The sequence below is a fragment of the Lycorma delicatula genome, chromosome 1 (genome assembly GCF_047948215.1).
Source record: "Lycorma delicatula isolate Av1 chromosome 1, ASM4794821v1, whole genome shotgun sequence".
In the NCBI taxonomy this organism is placed as follows: Eukaryota; Metazoa; Arthropoda; class Insecta; order Hemiptera; family Fulgoridae; genus Lycorma; species Lycorma delicatula.
The window spans coordinates 220,313,044-220,332,678 of NC_134455.1; the positions used below are offsets into that span (position 1 = coordinate 220,313,044).

General features: G+C 30.3%; 1 protein-coding gene across 3 annotated transcripts in view; it reads right to left on the bottom strand.

Annotated features, from left to right (window-relative positions):
* Positions 1-19,635, bottom strand: part of sp3 (phosphatidylinositide phosphatase spermathreecae) — a 133,894-nt gene that overhangs the window by 47,100 nt on the left and 67,159 nt on the right. For 2 of the 3 annotated variants that reach the window (XM_075372925.1, XM_075372934.1), the window contains exon 10: positions 6,346-6,404. In XM_075372925.1, coding sequence (XP_075229040.1) covers positions 6,346-6,404 — 59 coding nt within the window. Of the gene's footprint in view, positions 1-6,345; positions 6,405-19,154; positions 19,383-19,635 lie in introns of all 3 variants that reach the window. The other variant, XM_075372918.1, reaches the window with a different exon arrangement.

Here is a 19,635-nt window from a genome sequence, read left to right on the forward strand (position 1 = left end):
TGTGTTTAATGATAATGCTACAGCTGCTGCAGTAGAATAATGAAATCTTTTTTCTGAATCACAGGATATAAAAGTAGAACCCAGAGAAAAACTAGGTCGAAATATAAAATATTATGATGTAAAGTGAAGCCTTAAGCATAAGGATCTGAAGAGTGAAATGGAACATAAATGAATGATGAAAGTGTCTCAAAACCTTTCCTGTTAATTATAGTTATGAATGAAACATTAAAGGTCATGAGAAAGATTAACAAAATGGACAATAAAATTTCTTTATTACCCTTACTAATTCTGGTTCCCAAATTTTCTGAGAAAATAATTTATTTATTTGTTATTTGATTCATTAAATTAACACACACCTGCTCTTCAGTTCCTCCCATTATAGCTCACAACTAAAAAACCAAATAAAACTGATAAATTAATTATTCTCTCAGAAAATTTGGTAAAGAGAATTAGCAAGGTAATAAAGAGACCAATGAACATGACAAAAAAGTAATAAGGATGAAAAGATTAAAAAAAATTATCAAGAATCTTTGGAGATAGTGAGAATTTCAAATTTCTTAGCTGTGAATTATCATAGGATGGAGAGATAAAGACTAAACTAACAAACAAATAGAAATTAAATTAGATTTTTTCTTGATTTCTGAGTAAATCAAGAGGACTATGAGTAAACTGAATTGTAGGACAAAATTGTCATTTTGTGATCAAAACTTACTCTATTGGTATGAGAATAGTATTTTTGGTATTTAAATGACTCAATCAAATAATGATCTGAATACATAGTCTAACTGAAGTAGTTATGGGAACAGTTTTTGTGCGATAACTTTGGTGTTAAGAGGAAGACACATGGATCGTGCTTCTGTGAATAGATTAATTTGATAGTTGAGGGTGCAAGTTACGGTAGGTAGTCATGGTTGAAGGAAGCTATACAAAGATGATAGTAAATTGTGTAAACAGACTGATGGATGGAAATGTCTGCCAAGGCATTTTCATCGGTGGCATCCTGACAGAGGCCAAACTGATGACTGTAATGTGTTATCAGGTTTGGAGGGTCTAAAAGACAACCTCCATTAAACCCATCATGGCTAGGAACAAAGAGGGTGGTGCAGTGACTGGGACTCTCTTCCCCTAAAAGGGGTCAGGATTACTATCAACTGAAATGAAGTTGAGTACTGGTGCTATCTCAAATGTGTAGCAACTGAATTTCTAATTGTAGAAAAAAATACTCTTAAATAAATTCATTGTTGTTACAATCTATACTATACTATTAGTGTCTGAGCTTCATTACTCTTATGAACCTTTACAATATCCCCTTTTGTTTTTGAAGGATGAAGATGGTTACTAACTAAATATTCTGCTAAGTAATAATGAACAAAATAAAACAGTTTCTGCATGAAATTTTATGCTTATCGACTTATGGTTCAAGATAACATTATCAATTTTTTACATTATTACAGAAACTTATTAATCAATATTGTGTTGAATGATGGCCAAAATGATTACTAAAAGATTAGCCTTTATTTGTAATAATAAAAAAAAAAATTATGTGCTGATGATTACATTCATCTTTGAAATATTGTGCAACAAGACAGCAATGTTAATGTTAACAGCATGGGTCAAAGTGTCGTATTTCTCTTATCTTTCACTGGTTCACCACGGTATATGCATGAGAAATCTCAAGATGCTATGATAAATGTGTGTAAACATGGGTGTCCAGATTTATTTATATCTTTTATGTGCATTCCTGAATGGCCAGAACTAAAAAACAAACTATTTATTGATCAAAAATCCACTGATAGAACGATATTATATCCAGACTTTTTTCTATCTGAGAATGAAGAAACTCCTAGACCTTATTAAGAAAAAACAAATATCTGGTTCAGTCAATTGCTATGTGCTAAGTGTTGAGTGGCAAAAATGAAGCTTACCTCATTTTCACATATTGGTATGGTTAGTAAGTAAAATACAACCTGAAGAAATTGATCTAATCATACCTGCTGAACTCCCTGATAAAAATGTTGACCCATTATTATATAACATTGTTTTGTAAATGTATGTGTTATAGGCCTTGTGGTGATACAAGTCAACACCATGTATGATAAATGGAAAATGTTCAAAAAAGTATCCTCGAATATACATTTGCAACACTCAAACTGCAGATGATGGTTTCTCGATTGATCGCAAGAGAAGTCCAGACAACTTTAAATATGCAAGGTAACATAACTGATATTGATAATAAACAGATTGTCCCACATTGTCCACTACTGTCATGTTGCTTTAATGCCCACATAAATGTTGAATTTTAAAACTCTGTACAAGTGATTTGATATACCTGCAAATACATTACCAAAGGTTCAGATCAAGCAACTTTTTCAGTTGAAAATCAAAGAGATAAATTGAATAGGTACATTAATGGTAGATATATATGTAAATCTGAAGTTGAATGGCAATTTTTTACTTTCCAATACATTATCCCACTACTGTCCATTTAGAAAACTATCAACATATTTATTTCACTGAATAAAATCTCAAGGTCCTTTTCGGAGCTTTGTCAGTTCGATGACTTCACTAAGGCACCGTTGTATCCTGAAGTTCCTAGATACTGTATAAAATAATAAGTTTAGCAGATGAAAGCGTGGAACTGCCATCGAAGAATTTTCTGGAATCAAAAGTGATGCTGCTCTAGGTAGAGTATATAAAATTCATCCAAACCAAAGTGAATGCTTTCATTTGCGTATATTATTGCATAATGTTAAAAGTACTACATCTTTTGATTACTAGAAAACTGTTGATGGTGTGCTAAACTAAACATATAAAGCTGCTTGCACTGCACTTGGCTTATTTGTAAATGATAATCACTGGAAAGACAGGCTTGCTGATGCTTTTATCTGTCAGTCTTCACCTAAATTGAGAGAATTATTTGCAGTTATATTAATTTTTTATCATCCTGCTCAACCGAATGTACTGTGGGAAATATTCCAAAAAGATTTTTGTAAAGACAAATTCTATGTCAAACCAATAATGTTGAAATTACAATTTCAGATTAATTATTGAATAGAGGTTTCATTGAGATTGAAGATCCTGTTGTTAAGTTAAGTGAGAAATATTTATGCAATTATGGTTTACCAACACCAGCACGTTATAATCAAGTTACTGATGCTTATGATACAATGTTAAGACTTTCTTTCGATGTCGATGAACAGAAATAATTTGTATACTTAATCTTCCTTTCGTACCAAATCAACGTCAGGTGTTTGATGATAGAGACAGTGTTGCTAGCAAAAACCCAAAGATTTTTATTTTAGGTGCTCCTGGAGGCACTGGGAAAACTTTCTTATTTAATTTGTTTCTTGCTCAAGTTCACTCAACTAAAACATTGAAATTTGTGTAGCATCATCAGGAATAATTGCTATACTTATAAAGCTATATTATAAAGCTTTTTTTGGGGGGAAAGCTATATTATATAGCTACATCAAGGCTATTCTACTTTTAAGTTACCATTAAATGTTGCATATGGGCAAGAATATGTTTCTTCTATTTGTAAAAATGATCCACTTGGACAAATTTTGCAAGATGCTAAACTTATAGTGTGAGATGAATGCACAATGAGCCATTGAGCTCATACTGAAGGGATTGATCGAACCCTTCGAGATATTAGAACATGTGGTAAATTAATGAGTGATATAACTTTTATGTTTGCTGGAGACTTACAGAAAACATTGCTGATCAACCAGAGAGCAACTAGGGCTAATGCTGTTCAGGCATGCCTTAAATCCACACCTTATGAAAATTTGTCCTCACTACTAACTTAATAACTAATATGAGAGTTCACCTTGCGGTTGGTGATGCTAACTTTCCCTTACAACTATTAAACATTGGAAATGGGGCATTTCCTCATAATGATGGTTACATTTCTGTCAATGAAAACATTGGTATCATTGTGTATGCAATGGATGATCTCATTTCTAACATTTATCCAGAAATTAGTAAGCTTTTACAAAAACCGTTGAGTGGCTTTGTGAAAGATCTATCATAATTCCTCAAAATACTTCTGTATTTGAAATTAATATGATTTTAGAAAAAGTTGAAAAGCAAGGCATATCGATCTGTAGATTCTGTAAGCAATACTGAAATTGCAGTCCACTATCTTCCAGAATTTTTGATTTTTATTAATCCTGCATGTTTTCCACCTCATAGTTTCAATCATAAAATAGGAGTTCCGATTATTTTATTACGAAACCTTAACCCTCCAAGGTTATGTAAAGGCATGAGGTTTCAAATCAAAACTATGCGAAATAACATCATTGAGGCTATTATCTTGACACATTCAGCTGCAGGAGAGCTTGCTCTTATACCCCGTACCCCAATGAGCCCAACAGACTTACCATTTCAATTCAAGAATCTTCAATTCCCTATAAAACATTGTTTGCTATAACAATCAATAAAGTGCAGGGCCAGACATTCAAACACATTGGTATTGATGTACGATCAGACTGTTTTTCTCATGAACAATTATATGTTCGACTTTCCAGAACTAGTAATTTGGAAAGTCAATACATTCTGCTACCAGAAAATCAAAACGCTGCAAAAAATATCATATACCCGGAAGTTTTATCAATTTAATACTGTTAGAAAATGGGATAGCTATATTATAATCTTGGGCGAAGCCGAGACGTGGGATACTATATATATAAAATAACATATTATGAGTGATCAACGCCCAACAAAAACTACTGAAGATAAATTGATGAAAATTTGTATACACTTTTTCCTTATGGTGTAAATGCGTACTAAGGAAACCCACTTTGAAATTCTCTGAGTTAGAATGGAGTGACAATGAAACTTTTTTTTTTTTTGATTTCTCGGTAACGGACATAAATATCAACTTAATTTTTGGTGTATGTAATCTTAATATGAATATATATATAAATTGATTTCTACATTTATTGAAATTCAGAAATAAGTGTTAAAATGGATTTTTGACTTTTTTAAACCCTGTTATTTTTTTAATTTCTTGGTAACAAATGAAGAAATCAACCTGATTTGTTGTGACTGTAATCTTTATGTCAATAAAGCAATTTCTAGATTTTTGAAACTCAACCTTGAAAGGGTATGAAGAAGGTAAAAAAAAATTTTTTTGAACAATGATTGTAAATTTTCCCAATACTAACTATAGTAAATAGGTAGATATTCAGTAGATTTGGGCTTGCAAATACTCTTCATATAAATATTTAAAAACCATTTTAGGTTTTTTAATTTCAATTTTTTAAGGGATGCAAAGGTATATGGCACTACAGCTCAACCAGCACAACCGGTGCCACCATATCTGTATGTGTGATTGACTGCACCTATCTCTAGTTACTTGACTAAAGAACATAAAATAAAAAACTGACTGCTACAGGAAATGCAAGTAAATATATTGCTCAGGCAAAGTTGCGATGGGGAGCAGTTTATTTATAATAAGGAAGTAGCTAACTGAGTAAACTGTAGCACAGATAAATTCTCTTGGTAATAAAATTTTGTAAAATTGGACCCAATTAAGAAAAATGTAGATTGAAAGCTAAAAAGTGGAAGATTTTTCTATGATATTCAAAAGATACAGTTTAAATCAAAGAAGTAATTAAAGAAGACTTCCATCAGTCATAAGCGAATTAAATAAATAAAGATTTATTCTGATTGGAACATAAAATACATTACATAAAGGCAGGTTGATTACATTATTAATAGATTCTGTATTACTTTGCTCTACTCTGCTAAATTCAAATGGAGATCTTGAAACAATCACAAAATCATGTTTGTGAAGTGCAGAAATGATCCGAATTGATAATGTTACAGCATGATAAAATACTATATACTCTTGAATGATCTTCCTACCCATCATATAACCTCAATTTAGTGTCTGGTAATTTCCACCTATTTATTAACTTCAAAATAAAATCATTTCCCAGTAGATAATATAGTAAAGCAAGCAAAGTAGTCATGGATCAAGAAATTATGTGGGGGTTTTCACTGACAAGTAAAGAGTTGTCACATATTAGAAAAATGCTATCAAATTAAGTGGTAATGGTCAAAAATAAGTGCATAGGTTTTAGAATCAAAACATATTTTTACCCTTTTTTGTTCTCACACAACTGCAAAAAATAAAAATACATTCATGATTATTAAATTAACAACTTATAGGTTGTTTAATTCCTGTAGTAACTAACAAAGGGACAGTTGTAATTGTTTCACAAATTTATATTGAATAAAGGGGTAATAGATATCACTAATTAACAAGTAAGATAGATTAAAACAAAATTAAACAGAAAACATTTTAAAGTAAGATATTACTACAGTAAAAGCCAGCACCTTGCATAATATCAATAGTTGCTTGTCTGTAAGCATCTTTAAATCTGCTCAAGTAATAGCTGAAACAAAAGAATAACATTTAAATAAGGATAATATATACTTGTTAAATCAGTTTAAAATAATAATTAATAATAATAATAAAAATAATAATTATTATTATTATTTATAGTTTTAAAATGATTAAAAACTAGAACTAAAACTGTTGATTCAAATATTTCATTATGATCCACTCCCAATTTATACTCTTACACATATTCCATTGATTATTATTATTATTATTATTTATACTGATTCTAGAAATCATTAGAAATCTAGATTCACTTCAAAAAGAGAAATGAAATTAATTGTTATCTGACAGTTGATCAAATGTAACTCAACCAGTTTTACAGTGGTAATGTGCATAATAATAGGTTGTCAATAATAGGTTAACCAACAATAGTATTCACATACTATGTGAAATCTACCTTCAACTTCTTGAACTGCTTTAATTGTACAGAATCACTATAAAAATATGACTAACAGGAAAAAGCATGGTTACAAACACAAAATTAATTCAATTATAAAACAATAAACTTAAAATAATAGCTTGATTTTTTTTTAAGATCAACAAATATGTTTTGGATGGGTTTTCATATCATTATACAGATGGACTACTGACAAAGTTAATTTTAAGAAAAAAATTCAAAAAAATGTTTAACCAAGTTAACATTAATAGTCACAAATCAAAATTGTCTGCATCAGACAGAGATTAGAAATAAGAATACTGGATTGTAAACGAACCCCTATCCACAAATGAATACATTAAACCATGATGGGTTGGTTAACTTATTCTTTTAAAGTGATATTCAATACATAAGAAATATTCTGTCCTAGAAGTCATACATTTATTTCTTCACCACAGGGACTGAATGTACAGCTAACATCATTACTATCAAAGAAAGATTTTCTGATGCCTCTCCTACCTTCATGGGCCTTGCATTTGGCTTGCATATGGTATTCTCCACAGACTTTGAAAAGAGTATAAGCACGCATAAAAACAAGCATAAGAAAGACTGGAAGAGGGAGCGATAAGAAACGAATTAATGTATTCTTTTCTCTTTTGAAATAATGGGTTGTATACCCTTGCTTTACCACAATAAAAAAAAAGGGTAAAGATAATTAAAATAAAGAATCTCACTTAACAGTAAAACAGATTCAAGAAATTATAGTAAGAAACATCCATATTTGAATTCTATAATATCATTTTATGTAAGTAAAAACTATTTAATAATTTATTAAATTTTTAAAGAATAATATACTTAGCTAAATTAATAGTCTCACTTGATTAAAATTATTATTATTTATTCATGAATGATTTAAACTTACAAAACGTAAAGAGAAACATTTTAAACAATATTGGTAATTCATACTAAAAGCAAGAATAATATCTGTACAAAATGAAAATATTATTAATCAATTTCAGTCAAATGAATAAATCAAAAGTACAATACTTAGTTTTTCAAACAAACTGAAGAAAAGAATAAGTTGTTTAATGTTACATCATTATGTATTCTATAAGAAATGTATAAAAAAATAAAATAGATATTAATATTTTGCATACATTATCATAATTCCATCATACTACAAAACAAAAAAGTAAAGAAATAAATTCATAAAAGAATACATTTTTATTTTGTTGAAATTAAATTGATAAAAATAAATTATAACTAAATAAATAATTTTTTTTTTAGATGGTTAATGAATAATGTATTATACAAAGTGTATCACAAAGTTCTTCCAGGACTTTCATAACCTATTCTTCTTACGAAAATAACGGAAAAAGTTCATATAAACATATGACCTAAATTGCTTTGTTTGTGAGTTACAGCTAATGAAAGATTTCAGCTACCCTGGTGAAATGAGGTCATACAGAAATTTTCCTTTAATTAAGGGGCAGAATTTCTTAAGATTTTTGATCTGAAAAATTGAAAAAATAGATCTCAGAACTGTATTTTCAGTCGTTTTTGAGAAATCTTGGATGAAAATCAAAAATTGGGTTAGAAAAACATGTTTTTTATGTGTGATGTTCAATAACTTTGTTAAATGAATAACAAACACATAAATGTTTAAACAAAACTTGTAGGGATTGAATTCTGAATAAAGTGGTATAAGATAAGTTTTGAATAAAATAAAGTTATGTTAGAAAAATTCAAATTTTATACAGAAACAGTACATTACTATATCTAAAATAAAAGTACTTATTTAATGTAAACAAAAAATAAATTCTCTTTTGGTGATGTGAAAAATTTGTAAAAAATAGTTTACTGTTAACATCTTTTTTAAAATTATTAATAATGCTATTATTGTAAAATAAATATAAATTACTTGAACAATTTTTTTATTAATGACAGAAATACAATAAATTATTTGAAAAATTATTATTTCAAAGTTGACAATAAAATAACTACAGCTGATCAACAATGCACAATATTCTATTAGTGTTTAATCATTCTATAAGATAAATTAAGTATATCAAGTACTGTGAACTGTGCTGTCGTTAGCAAAGGGTTTCTGTGAATTTTAGTTTGAATGTGATCAGTCTACCATTGAAGTAACGCTGTATTTATAAACAGAGAAATACACTGATATATTCATTTTGTGTGTGTGTAATGGTAATGCTTCAGCTTCTGCAGTAGCATATGAAATAAGTTTTCAGAATTGTATGATTCCAGATCCTAAAACAATTAGCACGACAGTTCACAATCTACGGGAAACAGGTTCAGTATCTAGTATTCTTACCAGTAACAAATGATCTATCCAACACAACACTGTTGTTGATGAAATTATTATCGAGCAGTTCAGCGCAGTCAAGGCATAAGTACACGATGTCTTTCTTATCAGATCAGAGTTACGTATTCGATGGTTTGGAGGACATTTAAAATAAATTTTATCCTTATCATAAACAACCAGTTCACTATCTATACCCAGGAGATGGTCTGCTTTGCTGGAGTTCTGCAACTGTTGGAATACAAATCAACCACTCTACAAGAATGTCTTGTTTACTGATAAAGCAAATTTTACTCAAGATGACATCAATAACTTGCACAATGAGCATAAATGGGAAGAAATAAATCCTTATGAAATGGTGGGAGGCAATTTTCAACACTGATTTAGTGTCAATTTGTGGTTGTTCTTGTTCATTGTTCTTCACAATGTTTGGACCATTCATATTACCCGGCTGTTTAAATGCTGAGGTCTACTTGCACTTTCTTCAAGAATTGCTGCAGCTGCTTGAAGATGTTCCTCTTGCGTTGAGATGCAAAATATACTTTCAGCCCAATGGTGTGGCTCCCCACTTGTCTTGTGCCATTTCCCTGAGAAATGAATCGGTCGTAGAAGTCCACATTCCCGGCCACCACAATTGCCTTATCTAACACCTTTAGAGATTTTTGTGTCTGGGATGGATGAATAATATTGTGTAAAAAACAAAAATGTATCTCATGACGAATTAATGTTCACATTATGGATGCGGCTAAGAAACTTAAGGACAGCCCTGAAGAACTAAAAAGAACAACAAAAGCAGTACAGAAGTGTGTCAAGAAATGTACTGAAGATGGTCTGCTCATTTTTGAATATCTATTATAAACTGATGGTACGTGTAAAGTACTTTGAACTATTGCACTGTTTCTAAATAAAATTCAAATTTTTCTAACTTTTCTTTGTTTTATTCAATTATCTTACACCACTTTGTTCAGAATTTAATTGTCTACAAGTTTTATTTAAAAGTTTATGTGTTTATTACCCCATTTAACAAAGCTATTGTACATCAAACTTAAAAAAACAAGGTCTTTTACCCTAATTTATTGGTTTTCACCGATAAATTGTTTATTTTTTTTTTGTCTTCAGTCATTTGACTGGTTTGATGCAGCTCTTCACGATTCCCTATCTAGTGTTAGTCGTTTCATTTCGGTATACCCCCTACATCCTACATCCCTAAAAATTTGTTTTATATATTCCAAATGTTGCCTGCCTGCACAATTTTTTCCTTCTATCTGTCCCTCCAACATTAAAGCGACTATTACAGGATGCCCATAATATGTGGCCTATAAGTCTGTTTCTTCTTTTAACTAAATTTTTTCCAAATGCTTCTTTCTTCTTCAATTTGCCGCAACACCTCTTCATTTGTGACTTTATCCATCCATCTGATTTTTAACATTCTCCAACAGAACCACATTTCAAAACCTTCTAATATTTTCCTCTCAGGTACTCCAATCATTCAAGTTTCTCTTCTATATAAAGCTATGCTCCAAACATATACTTTCAAAAATGTTTTCTTGATGTTTAAATTAATTTTTGACTGAAGGCTCGTTTCACTTGTGCTATTTGGCATTTTATATCAGTCCTGCTTCTTCCATCTTTAGTAATTCTACTTCCCAAATTACAAAATTCTTCTACCTCCATAATCTTTTCTCTACCTATTTTTACATTCAGTGGTCCATCTTTGTTATTTCTACTACATTTCATTACTTTTGTTTTGTTCTTGTTTATTTTCATGCGATAGTTCTTGCGTAGGACTTCATCTATGCCGTTCATTGTTTCTTCTAAATCCTTTTTACTCTCATCTAGAAATACTATATCATCAGCAAATTGTAGCATCTTTATCTTTTCACCTTGTACTGTTACTCCGGATCTAAATTGTTCTTTAACATCATTAACTGCTAGTTCTATATAAAGATTAAAAAGTAACGGGGATAGGGAACACCCTTGTCAGACTCCCTTTCTTATTATGACTTTTTTCTTATGTTCTTCACTTATTACTTTTGCTGTTTGATTCCTGTCAATGTTAGCTATCGTTCTATCTCTGTATTTGAACACTAATTTTTTAAAAATGCTAAACATTTTAAAGATTCCAGTCTACGTTTTCAAATGCCTTTTCTAGGTCTATAAATGCCAAGTATGTTGGTTTTTTAAAAATCTTTCTTCTAGTATTAATCTGAGTGCTAAAATTGCTTCCCTTGTCCCTATACTTTTCCTGAAACCAAATTGGTCTTCTCCTAACACTTCTTCCACTCTACTTTCAATTCTACTGGACAGAATTCTAGTTAAGATTTTTTATGCATGACTAGTTAATCTAACTGTTCTGTATTCTTCACATTTATCTGCTCCTGCTTTCTTTGGTATCGTTACTATAACACTTTTTTTGAAGTCTGACATTACTTCCCCTTTTTCATAAATATTTCACACTAGTTTGTATAATCTATCAATCGCTTCCTCACCTGCACTGCGCAATAATTCTACAGGTATTCCGTCTATTCCAGGAGCCTTTCTGCCATTTAAATCGTTCAGATCTCAGTATTGTTTCTTCGCTTTCAGCCTCTTTGACTTCCTCTTCTTTCTGTATAACACCATTTTCCAATTCATTTCCTCCGTATAGCTCTTCAATATATTCCACCCACCTATCAACTTTGCCTTTTGTATTATAAATCGGTGTACCATCTTTGTTTAATATATTATTAGATTTCAATTTATGTACCCCAAAATTTTCCTTAACTTTCCTGTATGCTCCGTCTATTTTACCAATGTTCATTTCTCTTTCCACTTCTGAACACTTTTCTTTAATCCACTCTTCTTTCGCCAGTTTGCAATTCCTGTTTATAGTATTTGTTAATTGTCAATAGTTCTTTCTACTTTCTTCATCACTAGCATTCTCATATTTTATACATTCATGCATCAGCTGCAATATATCGTCTGAAATCCAAGGTTTTCTACCAGTTCTCTGTTCCGCCTAAGTTCGCTTCTGCTGATTTAAGAACATTCTCCCAGTCTTCTTCTACATTTTCTATCTTATATTTTTTACTCGGACCTCTTGTGATGTCCTCCACAAAAATTTTCTTTACCCCTCTTCCTTAAGCTTCTCTAAATTCCACCAATTCATCTGACTACTTCTCTTCAGGTTTTTAAACCCCAATCTACAATTCATTATCACTAAATTATGGTCACTATCAATGTCTGCTCCAGAGTAGGTTTTGCAGTCGACGAGTTGATTTCTAAATCTTTGCTTAACCATGATATAATCTATCTGATACCTTGCAGTATCACCTTGCTTTTTGCATGTGTATATTCTTCTATTATGATTTTTAAACTGGGTGTTGGCAATTACTAAATTATACTTCGTGCAAAACTCTATAAGTCGATCCCCTCTTTTATTCCTTTTGCCAGCCCGTATTCACCCACTATATTTCCTTCCTTGCCTTTTCCAATGCTTGGATTCCAATCTCAACTATTATTAAATTTTCATCTCCTTTTATTACTTTAATCTCGTTTAATTACTTCGTCAATTTCTTTGTATATAGTCTACCTCATCATCATCATAATCATGGGTGCTTGTAGGCATATAAACATTAACAATTGTTGTCGGTTTAGGTTTCGATTTTATCCTTATTACAATGATTCTATCGCTATGCTTTTTGAAATACTCTACTCTCTTCCCTATCTTCTTGTTCATTACGAAACCTACTCCTGCCTGCCCATTATTTGAAGCTGAATTTATTATTCTAAAATCACCTAACCGAAGGTCATTTTCCTCATCCCACCGAACCTTGCTAATTCCTACTACATCACATTTATCCTATCCATCTTTAAATTTTCTAACCTACCAACCTTTTTCAGACTTCTAACATTCTATGCTCTGACTCATAGAATGTTATTTTTTAATTTTCTGGTGACCCCTTCCTTAATAGTCTCCATCCGGAGATCTGAATGAGGAACTAGTTTACCTCCAGAATATTTTACCAAGGAAGGCGCCTCCATCACTGTTATATGAAAATGCACAGAGCTACATTTTCTTAGGGAAAAAAACAGCTGTAGTTTTTCATTGTTTTCAGCTGTTAGTACTCAGAGGATTGAGTGATGTTGATATGGCCATTTCAGTTGTCCTGATCTATGCCCTTAACAACTACTGAAAGAGCTGGTGCCCTCTTTCGGGAATCATTCCTTAGTCTGGCTTCTCCGATATGGCTGCACCTTTGGTTCAGCTATCCTGTATCACTGAGCACTCAAGCCCCCTAACCATCAGCAAGGTCTCATGATTGATAGAGGGAGCGATATTATTTCATATAATATATATTACATTCTTATATTAATATATATTATATATATATATATATATATATATATATATATATATATATATATTATATAAAACTTGTATATTATATTATAACAAATTATATTTTTTTTCTGTATTTTATACAGAAAATACGGTTCTGGGACGTATTTTACATGGTATTTCAGGTCAAAAACAATAAAAATCACTAATTCTGCCACTTAACGCCCTAAAAATTTCAGTAAGACCTCATTTCACTAGGGTAGCTGAAATCCAAGTGAAATTTTTCACTAGCTGTATCTCTCAAATGAAACATTTTACAATATATTTTTTTATCAACTATTTCCATTACTTTTATGAGAATAGTAGGTTATGAAAGTCCTGAGAGAACTTTGTGGTACACCCAGTGTTAAGAATGTTTAGGTATGTTTACTCCACAGATAAAAAAAGGATCTGCCCTTAAAACTGCTTGGATGGATCAGAAAAGTGTGGCAAAATCCATGAGCAACACAAAAAATTCATAATTAATTACAAAATAAAAAATTACATGTAATTCAAGCCCATATTAATTATTTAAAAAATAAACATACAAAATAATATTAAAATAAATAGAAAAAGGTACTGAATGCATAAAATAATATTAATAATAACATTCAATAAATATTAATAATATTTATTGAAAATATTCAACACACAGTGAACATAAAATGTACAGAATTCAGATTTAAAAACATTCACTAACAGAGTAATATTATTTCTGTAAAACGAAATCTTTTAATTTTATTTAAAATAAATTGATGGGGAGATTTTTAAATGGTTTAGGTTATGGTTAAACTCAACTATTAGAGTATAAATCAGACTGCTGCTATATGTAAGAACTGAAATACCAAATAGTATTAAGCATGTAAAAGTATTCTGTGACATTCACTCAATACTTTCACTGAAACAGCCTGTACCTCTACACCAGTTTTCTCTTTCACACAAGTGCAATCCAGCTCAAACTATTTTTGTTTTTTATTAGTAAATTATGCAGTTATATATATTCAACAGTTTAAATCTTTCAGTTTGTTAATATTCTGCCATGAGAGAAAGTTTTTGCCTAATTTGATATAAAAGAAGTTCCTGAGTGAATTTAGAAATACTAATTTTCCATACAAGCAAACCAAATTCACATCAGAATATGGTAACAGAATGGATAACATATAAAAGGCCAGATATTTATAGCAATACTTTATAGTTCTTCTAATTTACAAACCTATATATTTTAACATACCCTAAAAATACTTTTGAGGTGTATAAGTAAAAAAATTATGAGTTTTTTATGAAAAACTAAACACAAACTAGTTTGAAAAATTTTGAATATTTTTAGCGACTTGTGATTGTTGGTATGCACAAACAGTGCTGATATACTGTTAATATATACAGACAGTACACATAAAATTTTGTGTTATTATGTAAAGACAAGAGTTAGTTTAGGTTAATCTAAAGAATAGAACAAATATGAAAAATTACCATCTTATCAAGTACCACAGGCTGAACAGTTATTATGTCCCTCACCACATACCCCTGTTTTAAATTCTTTCATGATAATACGAGTAATAAATAAAGATAAAATATGGTCTGTGATATGAGAAAACTGATCATTACACATCAACCAACTATAGGATTCAATTTTCCTAGTCCAGAAGGTAATTATCACCGAAAGGTTAAAAGACTTCAAAATCTGCAACCATCTTTCATTCGCTTCCCAAATTAGAGTGGCACAAAAATATTTGAACTAGTCTTTTTTAAAATATCTTCTAACTTGAGAAAAAATTATTAAACGTAATGATGTTCAAAAATTTCAAGCACTCTTCCCTTCCCCCTCTGCAGATTTCCCCCTTGCAGACATCCTGAGCCCAGAACTTCAATTTTTTTTTTTCAATGTTACAAAATATTATGATATTTTCTACACTGTATTTTTTTTGTGTTCTATGATAAAAAAGTTAAAATGAATAATACCATGAGAAAGAGGTTCAGAGCACCAGCCCAAAAGGAATCCTTTCCCAAAGATCCCTTAACCTTCCTTCAATTAAAAAATTAAATATTCTAATATTCAAACCATTTTTTAACATGCTACTTCAGAAAATGTATGCGATCACAATCCTTTAGTAAGGTGGCTGTGAAAATATTGTATCGTCAGAGCTAGTGTATTTTAATACTGCTTGTGGCACAACTGTTTATGTCAATGAATTTTTTTGTTTTGTTTTTGAAACTACCTACTACCCTCTCAAAGACACCTATACTAAGGTTATACGTAACATCTCTCTCTCTCTCTCTCTCTCTCTATATATATATATATATCTATATCTATAAATTGGGATGTTTATTTATATAATTATTAAAAAATACCTAAAAATTCTATGCAACTTTGAATGCTGATAAATAAATATATAATTTAATATGTTTACTTGTAACACAACTGTTTTCTTTTACCAAGCATTTTGAGGATAGCAGATTAAGCCTATCAGAATAATGATACCTACAATGGTTGTAACAGAAATTATGAAAACATCCATTAGGTAGAATATATTTCAGCCAAAATTTTAACTGATGATAATGCTGGAAATTGTAGACTGCTCTCCAGCCATAACACCATATGAGGATGGACAAAACCCACATGTATGCTATCGTTATTGATGATTAGAATATTTCCATCTATTTAAATATAAATTGCAGTAAAAGAAGAAAGCATATGAGCTAAAAAAAAAACAAAAAATAAACCATCTCTAGGTAATTTCATGAATTAGGTAGGCCCTTGCCATTGTTACAGAAAAAAAAACCCCAAGATTGAAGGCCTAAAAAGAATGTAAAAGGTTTAGGATCGTTGGCTGAAGAGCAATTTAAAAATCACAATACTTTGATTTTTGTTTATGTAGGGATCAAGGGGTAGCTCTGAACTTCAAGTCCTTACATACTCTAAAAAAAAAAACACTGAAATAATTCAATATTAAAACTATTTTCAGAACAAGTTTTACTTTCAGAAAAAAAATGATACATATTTTGTCCACATGGTTGAGGTCCTTTTGCTTTCTAAATGGCCCATAGACCTCTCAACAAAGATATGAGAAATGCTGAAACTGTTTTTTTTTTTTTTTTTTAAATCTGTCAGAAAACAACAATCGGTCCAAGTGGTACAGATTTTCTTGTCTCCTACAAGACTCACTCTCTTGGTTTCTTAGATTAATAAAGACTGAAATTTCTGATACTGTTTTCAACCTATCTTTTTAAAAAATTTGTCTTACCTTTAATAAAAAATAAGAACGATAACCTTGTCCAGAGGATTCAGTTCACTTGCTTTGCAAGAACCCTAGGCTCTACCCTCAAAAATAATAATAATTTGATTAAAGTATGACTAAAAACTATAAAGCAAGTTTTTAAAAATTTTGAAAAATTTTTGTAACATTAAATGTGTTCTATCTCTAGAAAAAAAAATCAAAAGAGTTCAAGAGTTTGAGACCTTCTCGTCATCAAACAACTTCTAGTCTCCAAACCTCTCAATTAAAAGAATTAAAAAATTGTTGTATCCAAACATATTTTGAAGCTGTGTTCTATTTCTTGTTGCCTCCTTCGCCCCTGCCCCAAATTACTAAAACGTTAAAATAGCTACATTTTTTTTCAAAATGAATTTAACAAGAAAACAATGATGAATGTAATCATATTTCACGGCTCCTTGCTTGCAAAAGACCTCTAATTTCCTCAGTTAAAAAAATTCAAATATTATGAAAAAGTTATTGCTCAAAATTTGTTTATTGTTAGGAAAACTTAAAAAGAAAAAAAATGGCATTCAAGAGGATCAGACCCGTTCTCTTTTCCCATGAACTTATAGTTCTATAGCATCCTCAATTATGTATAGAGAAATAATGTGATATTTGAAACATCTTTGTTTAAAATTATTCTACCTTCAAAAAAACATAAATAAATAAATATTTTTCAAGAGGTTAGAGCTCTTTCCTCCAATGGCCTCTAGCTTTCTCGCCCCTCAATTAATAAAAATAAATATTACTGCTATATAATTTTGATATAGCATTAATAATAATAATGATGGTGATGGTGGTGTTGGTGTTGGTGATGGTGATGGTGGTGGTGGTTGTGGTTACCATACTGTTCAAAATGTAGGTTGTACTTTATCCAAAAACTAGTTATAATCTGAACTACAACATGCAATCATTGTTACAAGTACCATGAATCATCAGTTTTAATAATATCCTATTTGTAACTTACAAAATTTATTCACTATAAAATTTTATATGGAATGAGTACATTGCTACACAGAGGTCAATGATCCTAGCCAACTCAAGGTATTCCAATCTAAATATCATGTTTGCTAAACTTCATGTGAGTTCATTGTTTTAAAAACTTTTAGCTTGTTTTTGTAACATTTAAAATTGGCAACAAAATTCTATGGAGTGTTCAGAAAGATGTTGTATTGTTTGATTTTTAGCCAAAAAGTACTAACTAAAAAATGTACAGATGAATAAATGCTAATGTGTATAATGAAATCCTAAATGGATTAAATCCTTCTCTATATAATGCCCAATTTGGTACACTGTCTAAACAAGACTCAGATAGTGAAATACAATTTTGACCATCCACTAAATACACAAGACTTGACCTCCCCCCCTCTACGTTAGGAGTAGGAGGCTTTCTGATTGATGAAAAGCTGAAAGAAGTAACAACTGTGTTTCTAAATGAATTGATAATGGGTGAGCAATATGAAGATATATAAAAATTTGTTATATGTAATGATAACTATTTAAACACCGATGGCAACTAAAAGAAAAATGATCTAAGATATATAGAAGTACAAAAATCTTTTGTTAAACATATTTTATTGGTTATTTTCTAATTATTTGGTATAACTTTTTGTACGACTATAAATTTAATTATGGATATCAACCAGATACTAAAAATAATTGTCTCATATTTATACGTAACACAAAGTGCATTTTTTTAAAAATAATGTCAATGAAAATTTTTCTCACATTTAATTTTTCATGCAAATTTTGTCTAATAGTTTCTTTATTGCCATTTATCATATCAGTAACTATTTGATGCTAGCTAAGGTATCAATTTCTCATAATCTTTTTTATTGTAATATTTTTGTTTGTATTAACATGCATAAGTGATATAAAAATTAACTGTATTTAATCTCTTCTTATTCACTTAACATACTATATAACTTCATTTTCACAATGAATAGATTTATCTTCTCAATTTCCACAGTTTTTCATTATCTTGAATCCCTGAGTAAGTACAGCCTTGGTGTAATGTTTTCAGAGAATACTAAGTGAACTAATCTTAGGACTATTTCCTGTCTGTCAACTATGTTATAAGTCCAATTGTTGAAGTGGTTTTAGTTATATTAGGTATCTGAATTCTCCCCAGAAATAAATTATATAAAATTTAACATCAATAATTCCATTAACAAGTAAAGCCTAAATTTTAATTTTAATCTAAATATTGGTATTGCAGCGGTATCTATTTGAAACCAGATATATCATTCTAGGTCTGAAGACTGAAAACATGAAAGTACTGATTAAGCATAAATAAGATTCACAAATTTATTCAAACTCATGGGTTATTTTTGTGATTTATATAAAGTACTGATGATACATTATGTTTTAAAAATAGTATTTTATAAAAAAGTATATATTAAATCTGTAAATAAGACTATGTATCTGACCTTGAAGCCTTGTAGATGGCATAAGCCAGCCTGGCTTCCATCAAGAATGCTTCTTGTTCACCAGGAATAGGGCAGTCAAAAACAGACTGATCTGGTGGTGATGTAGGAAGAAGTGAAAGGGCATCAGCAGCAAGGACATTCAGGATAGGAGGAGGACTAGGCTGTCTTCCCTGCATCAGATCCAATGTAGCTTGCCGGTAACCATCCACCAAATGTACACGGAAGTAGCTACAGACCCATGAACCCACATACCATTCAGTATCAGTAATAAAAATAATTAAAATAAAAGAGGTATTATTTTTGTCCAGTGACAAGTAAAATATGTTATCATATCTGGACTTCAAAAGCTGAAATGCAATAAAACAACTATTTACAAATGAACTATACTATGTATGTTACATTTAAAAGCAGTAAAGTATTGAACAAATACCTTAAAACCCTATAACTTATGACAAATGTTTAGATTTACATAATCAATAAA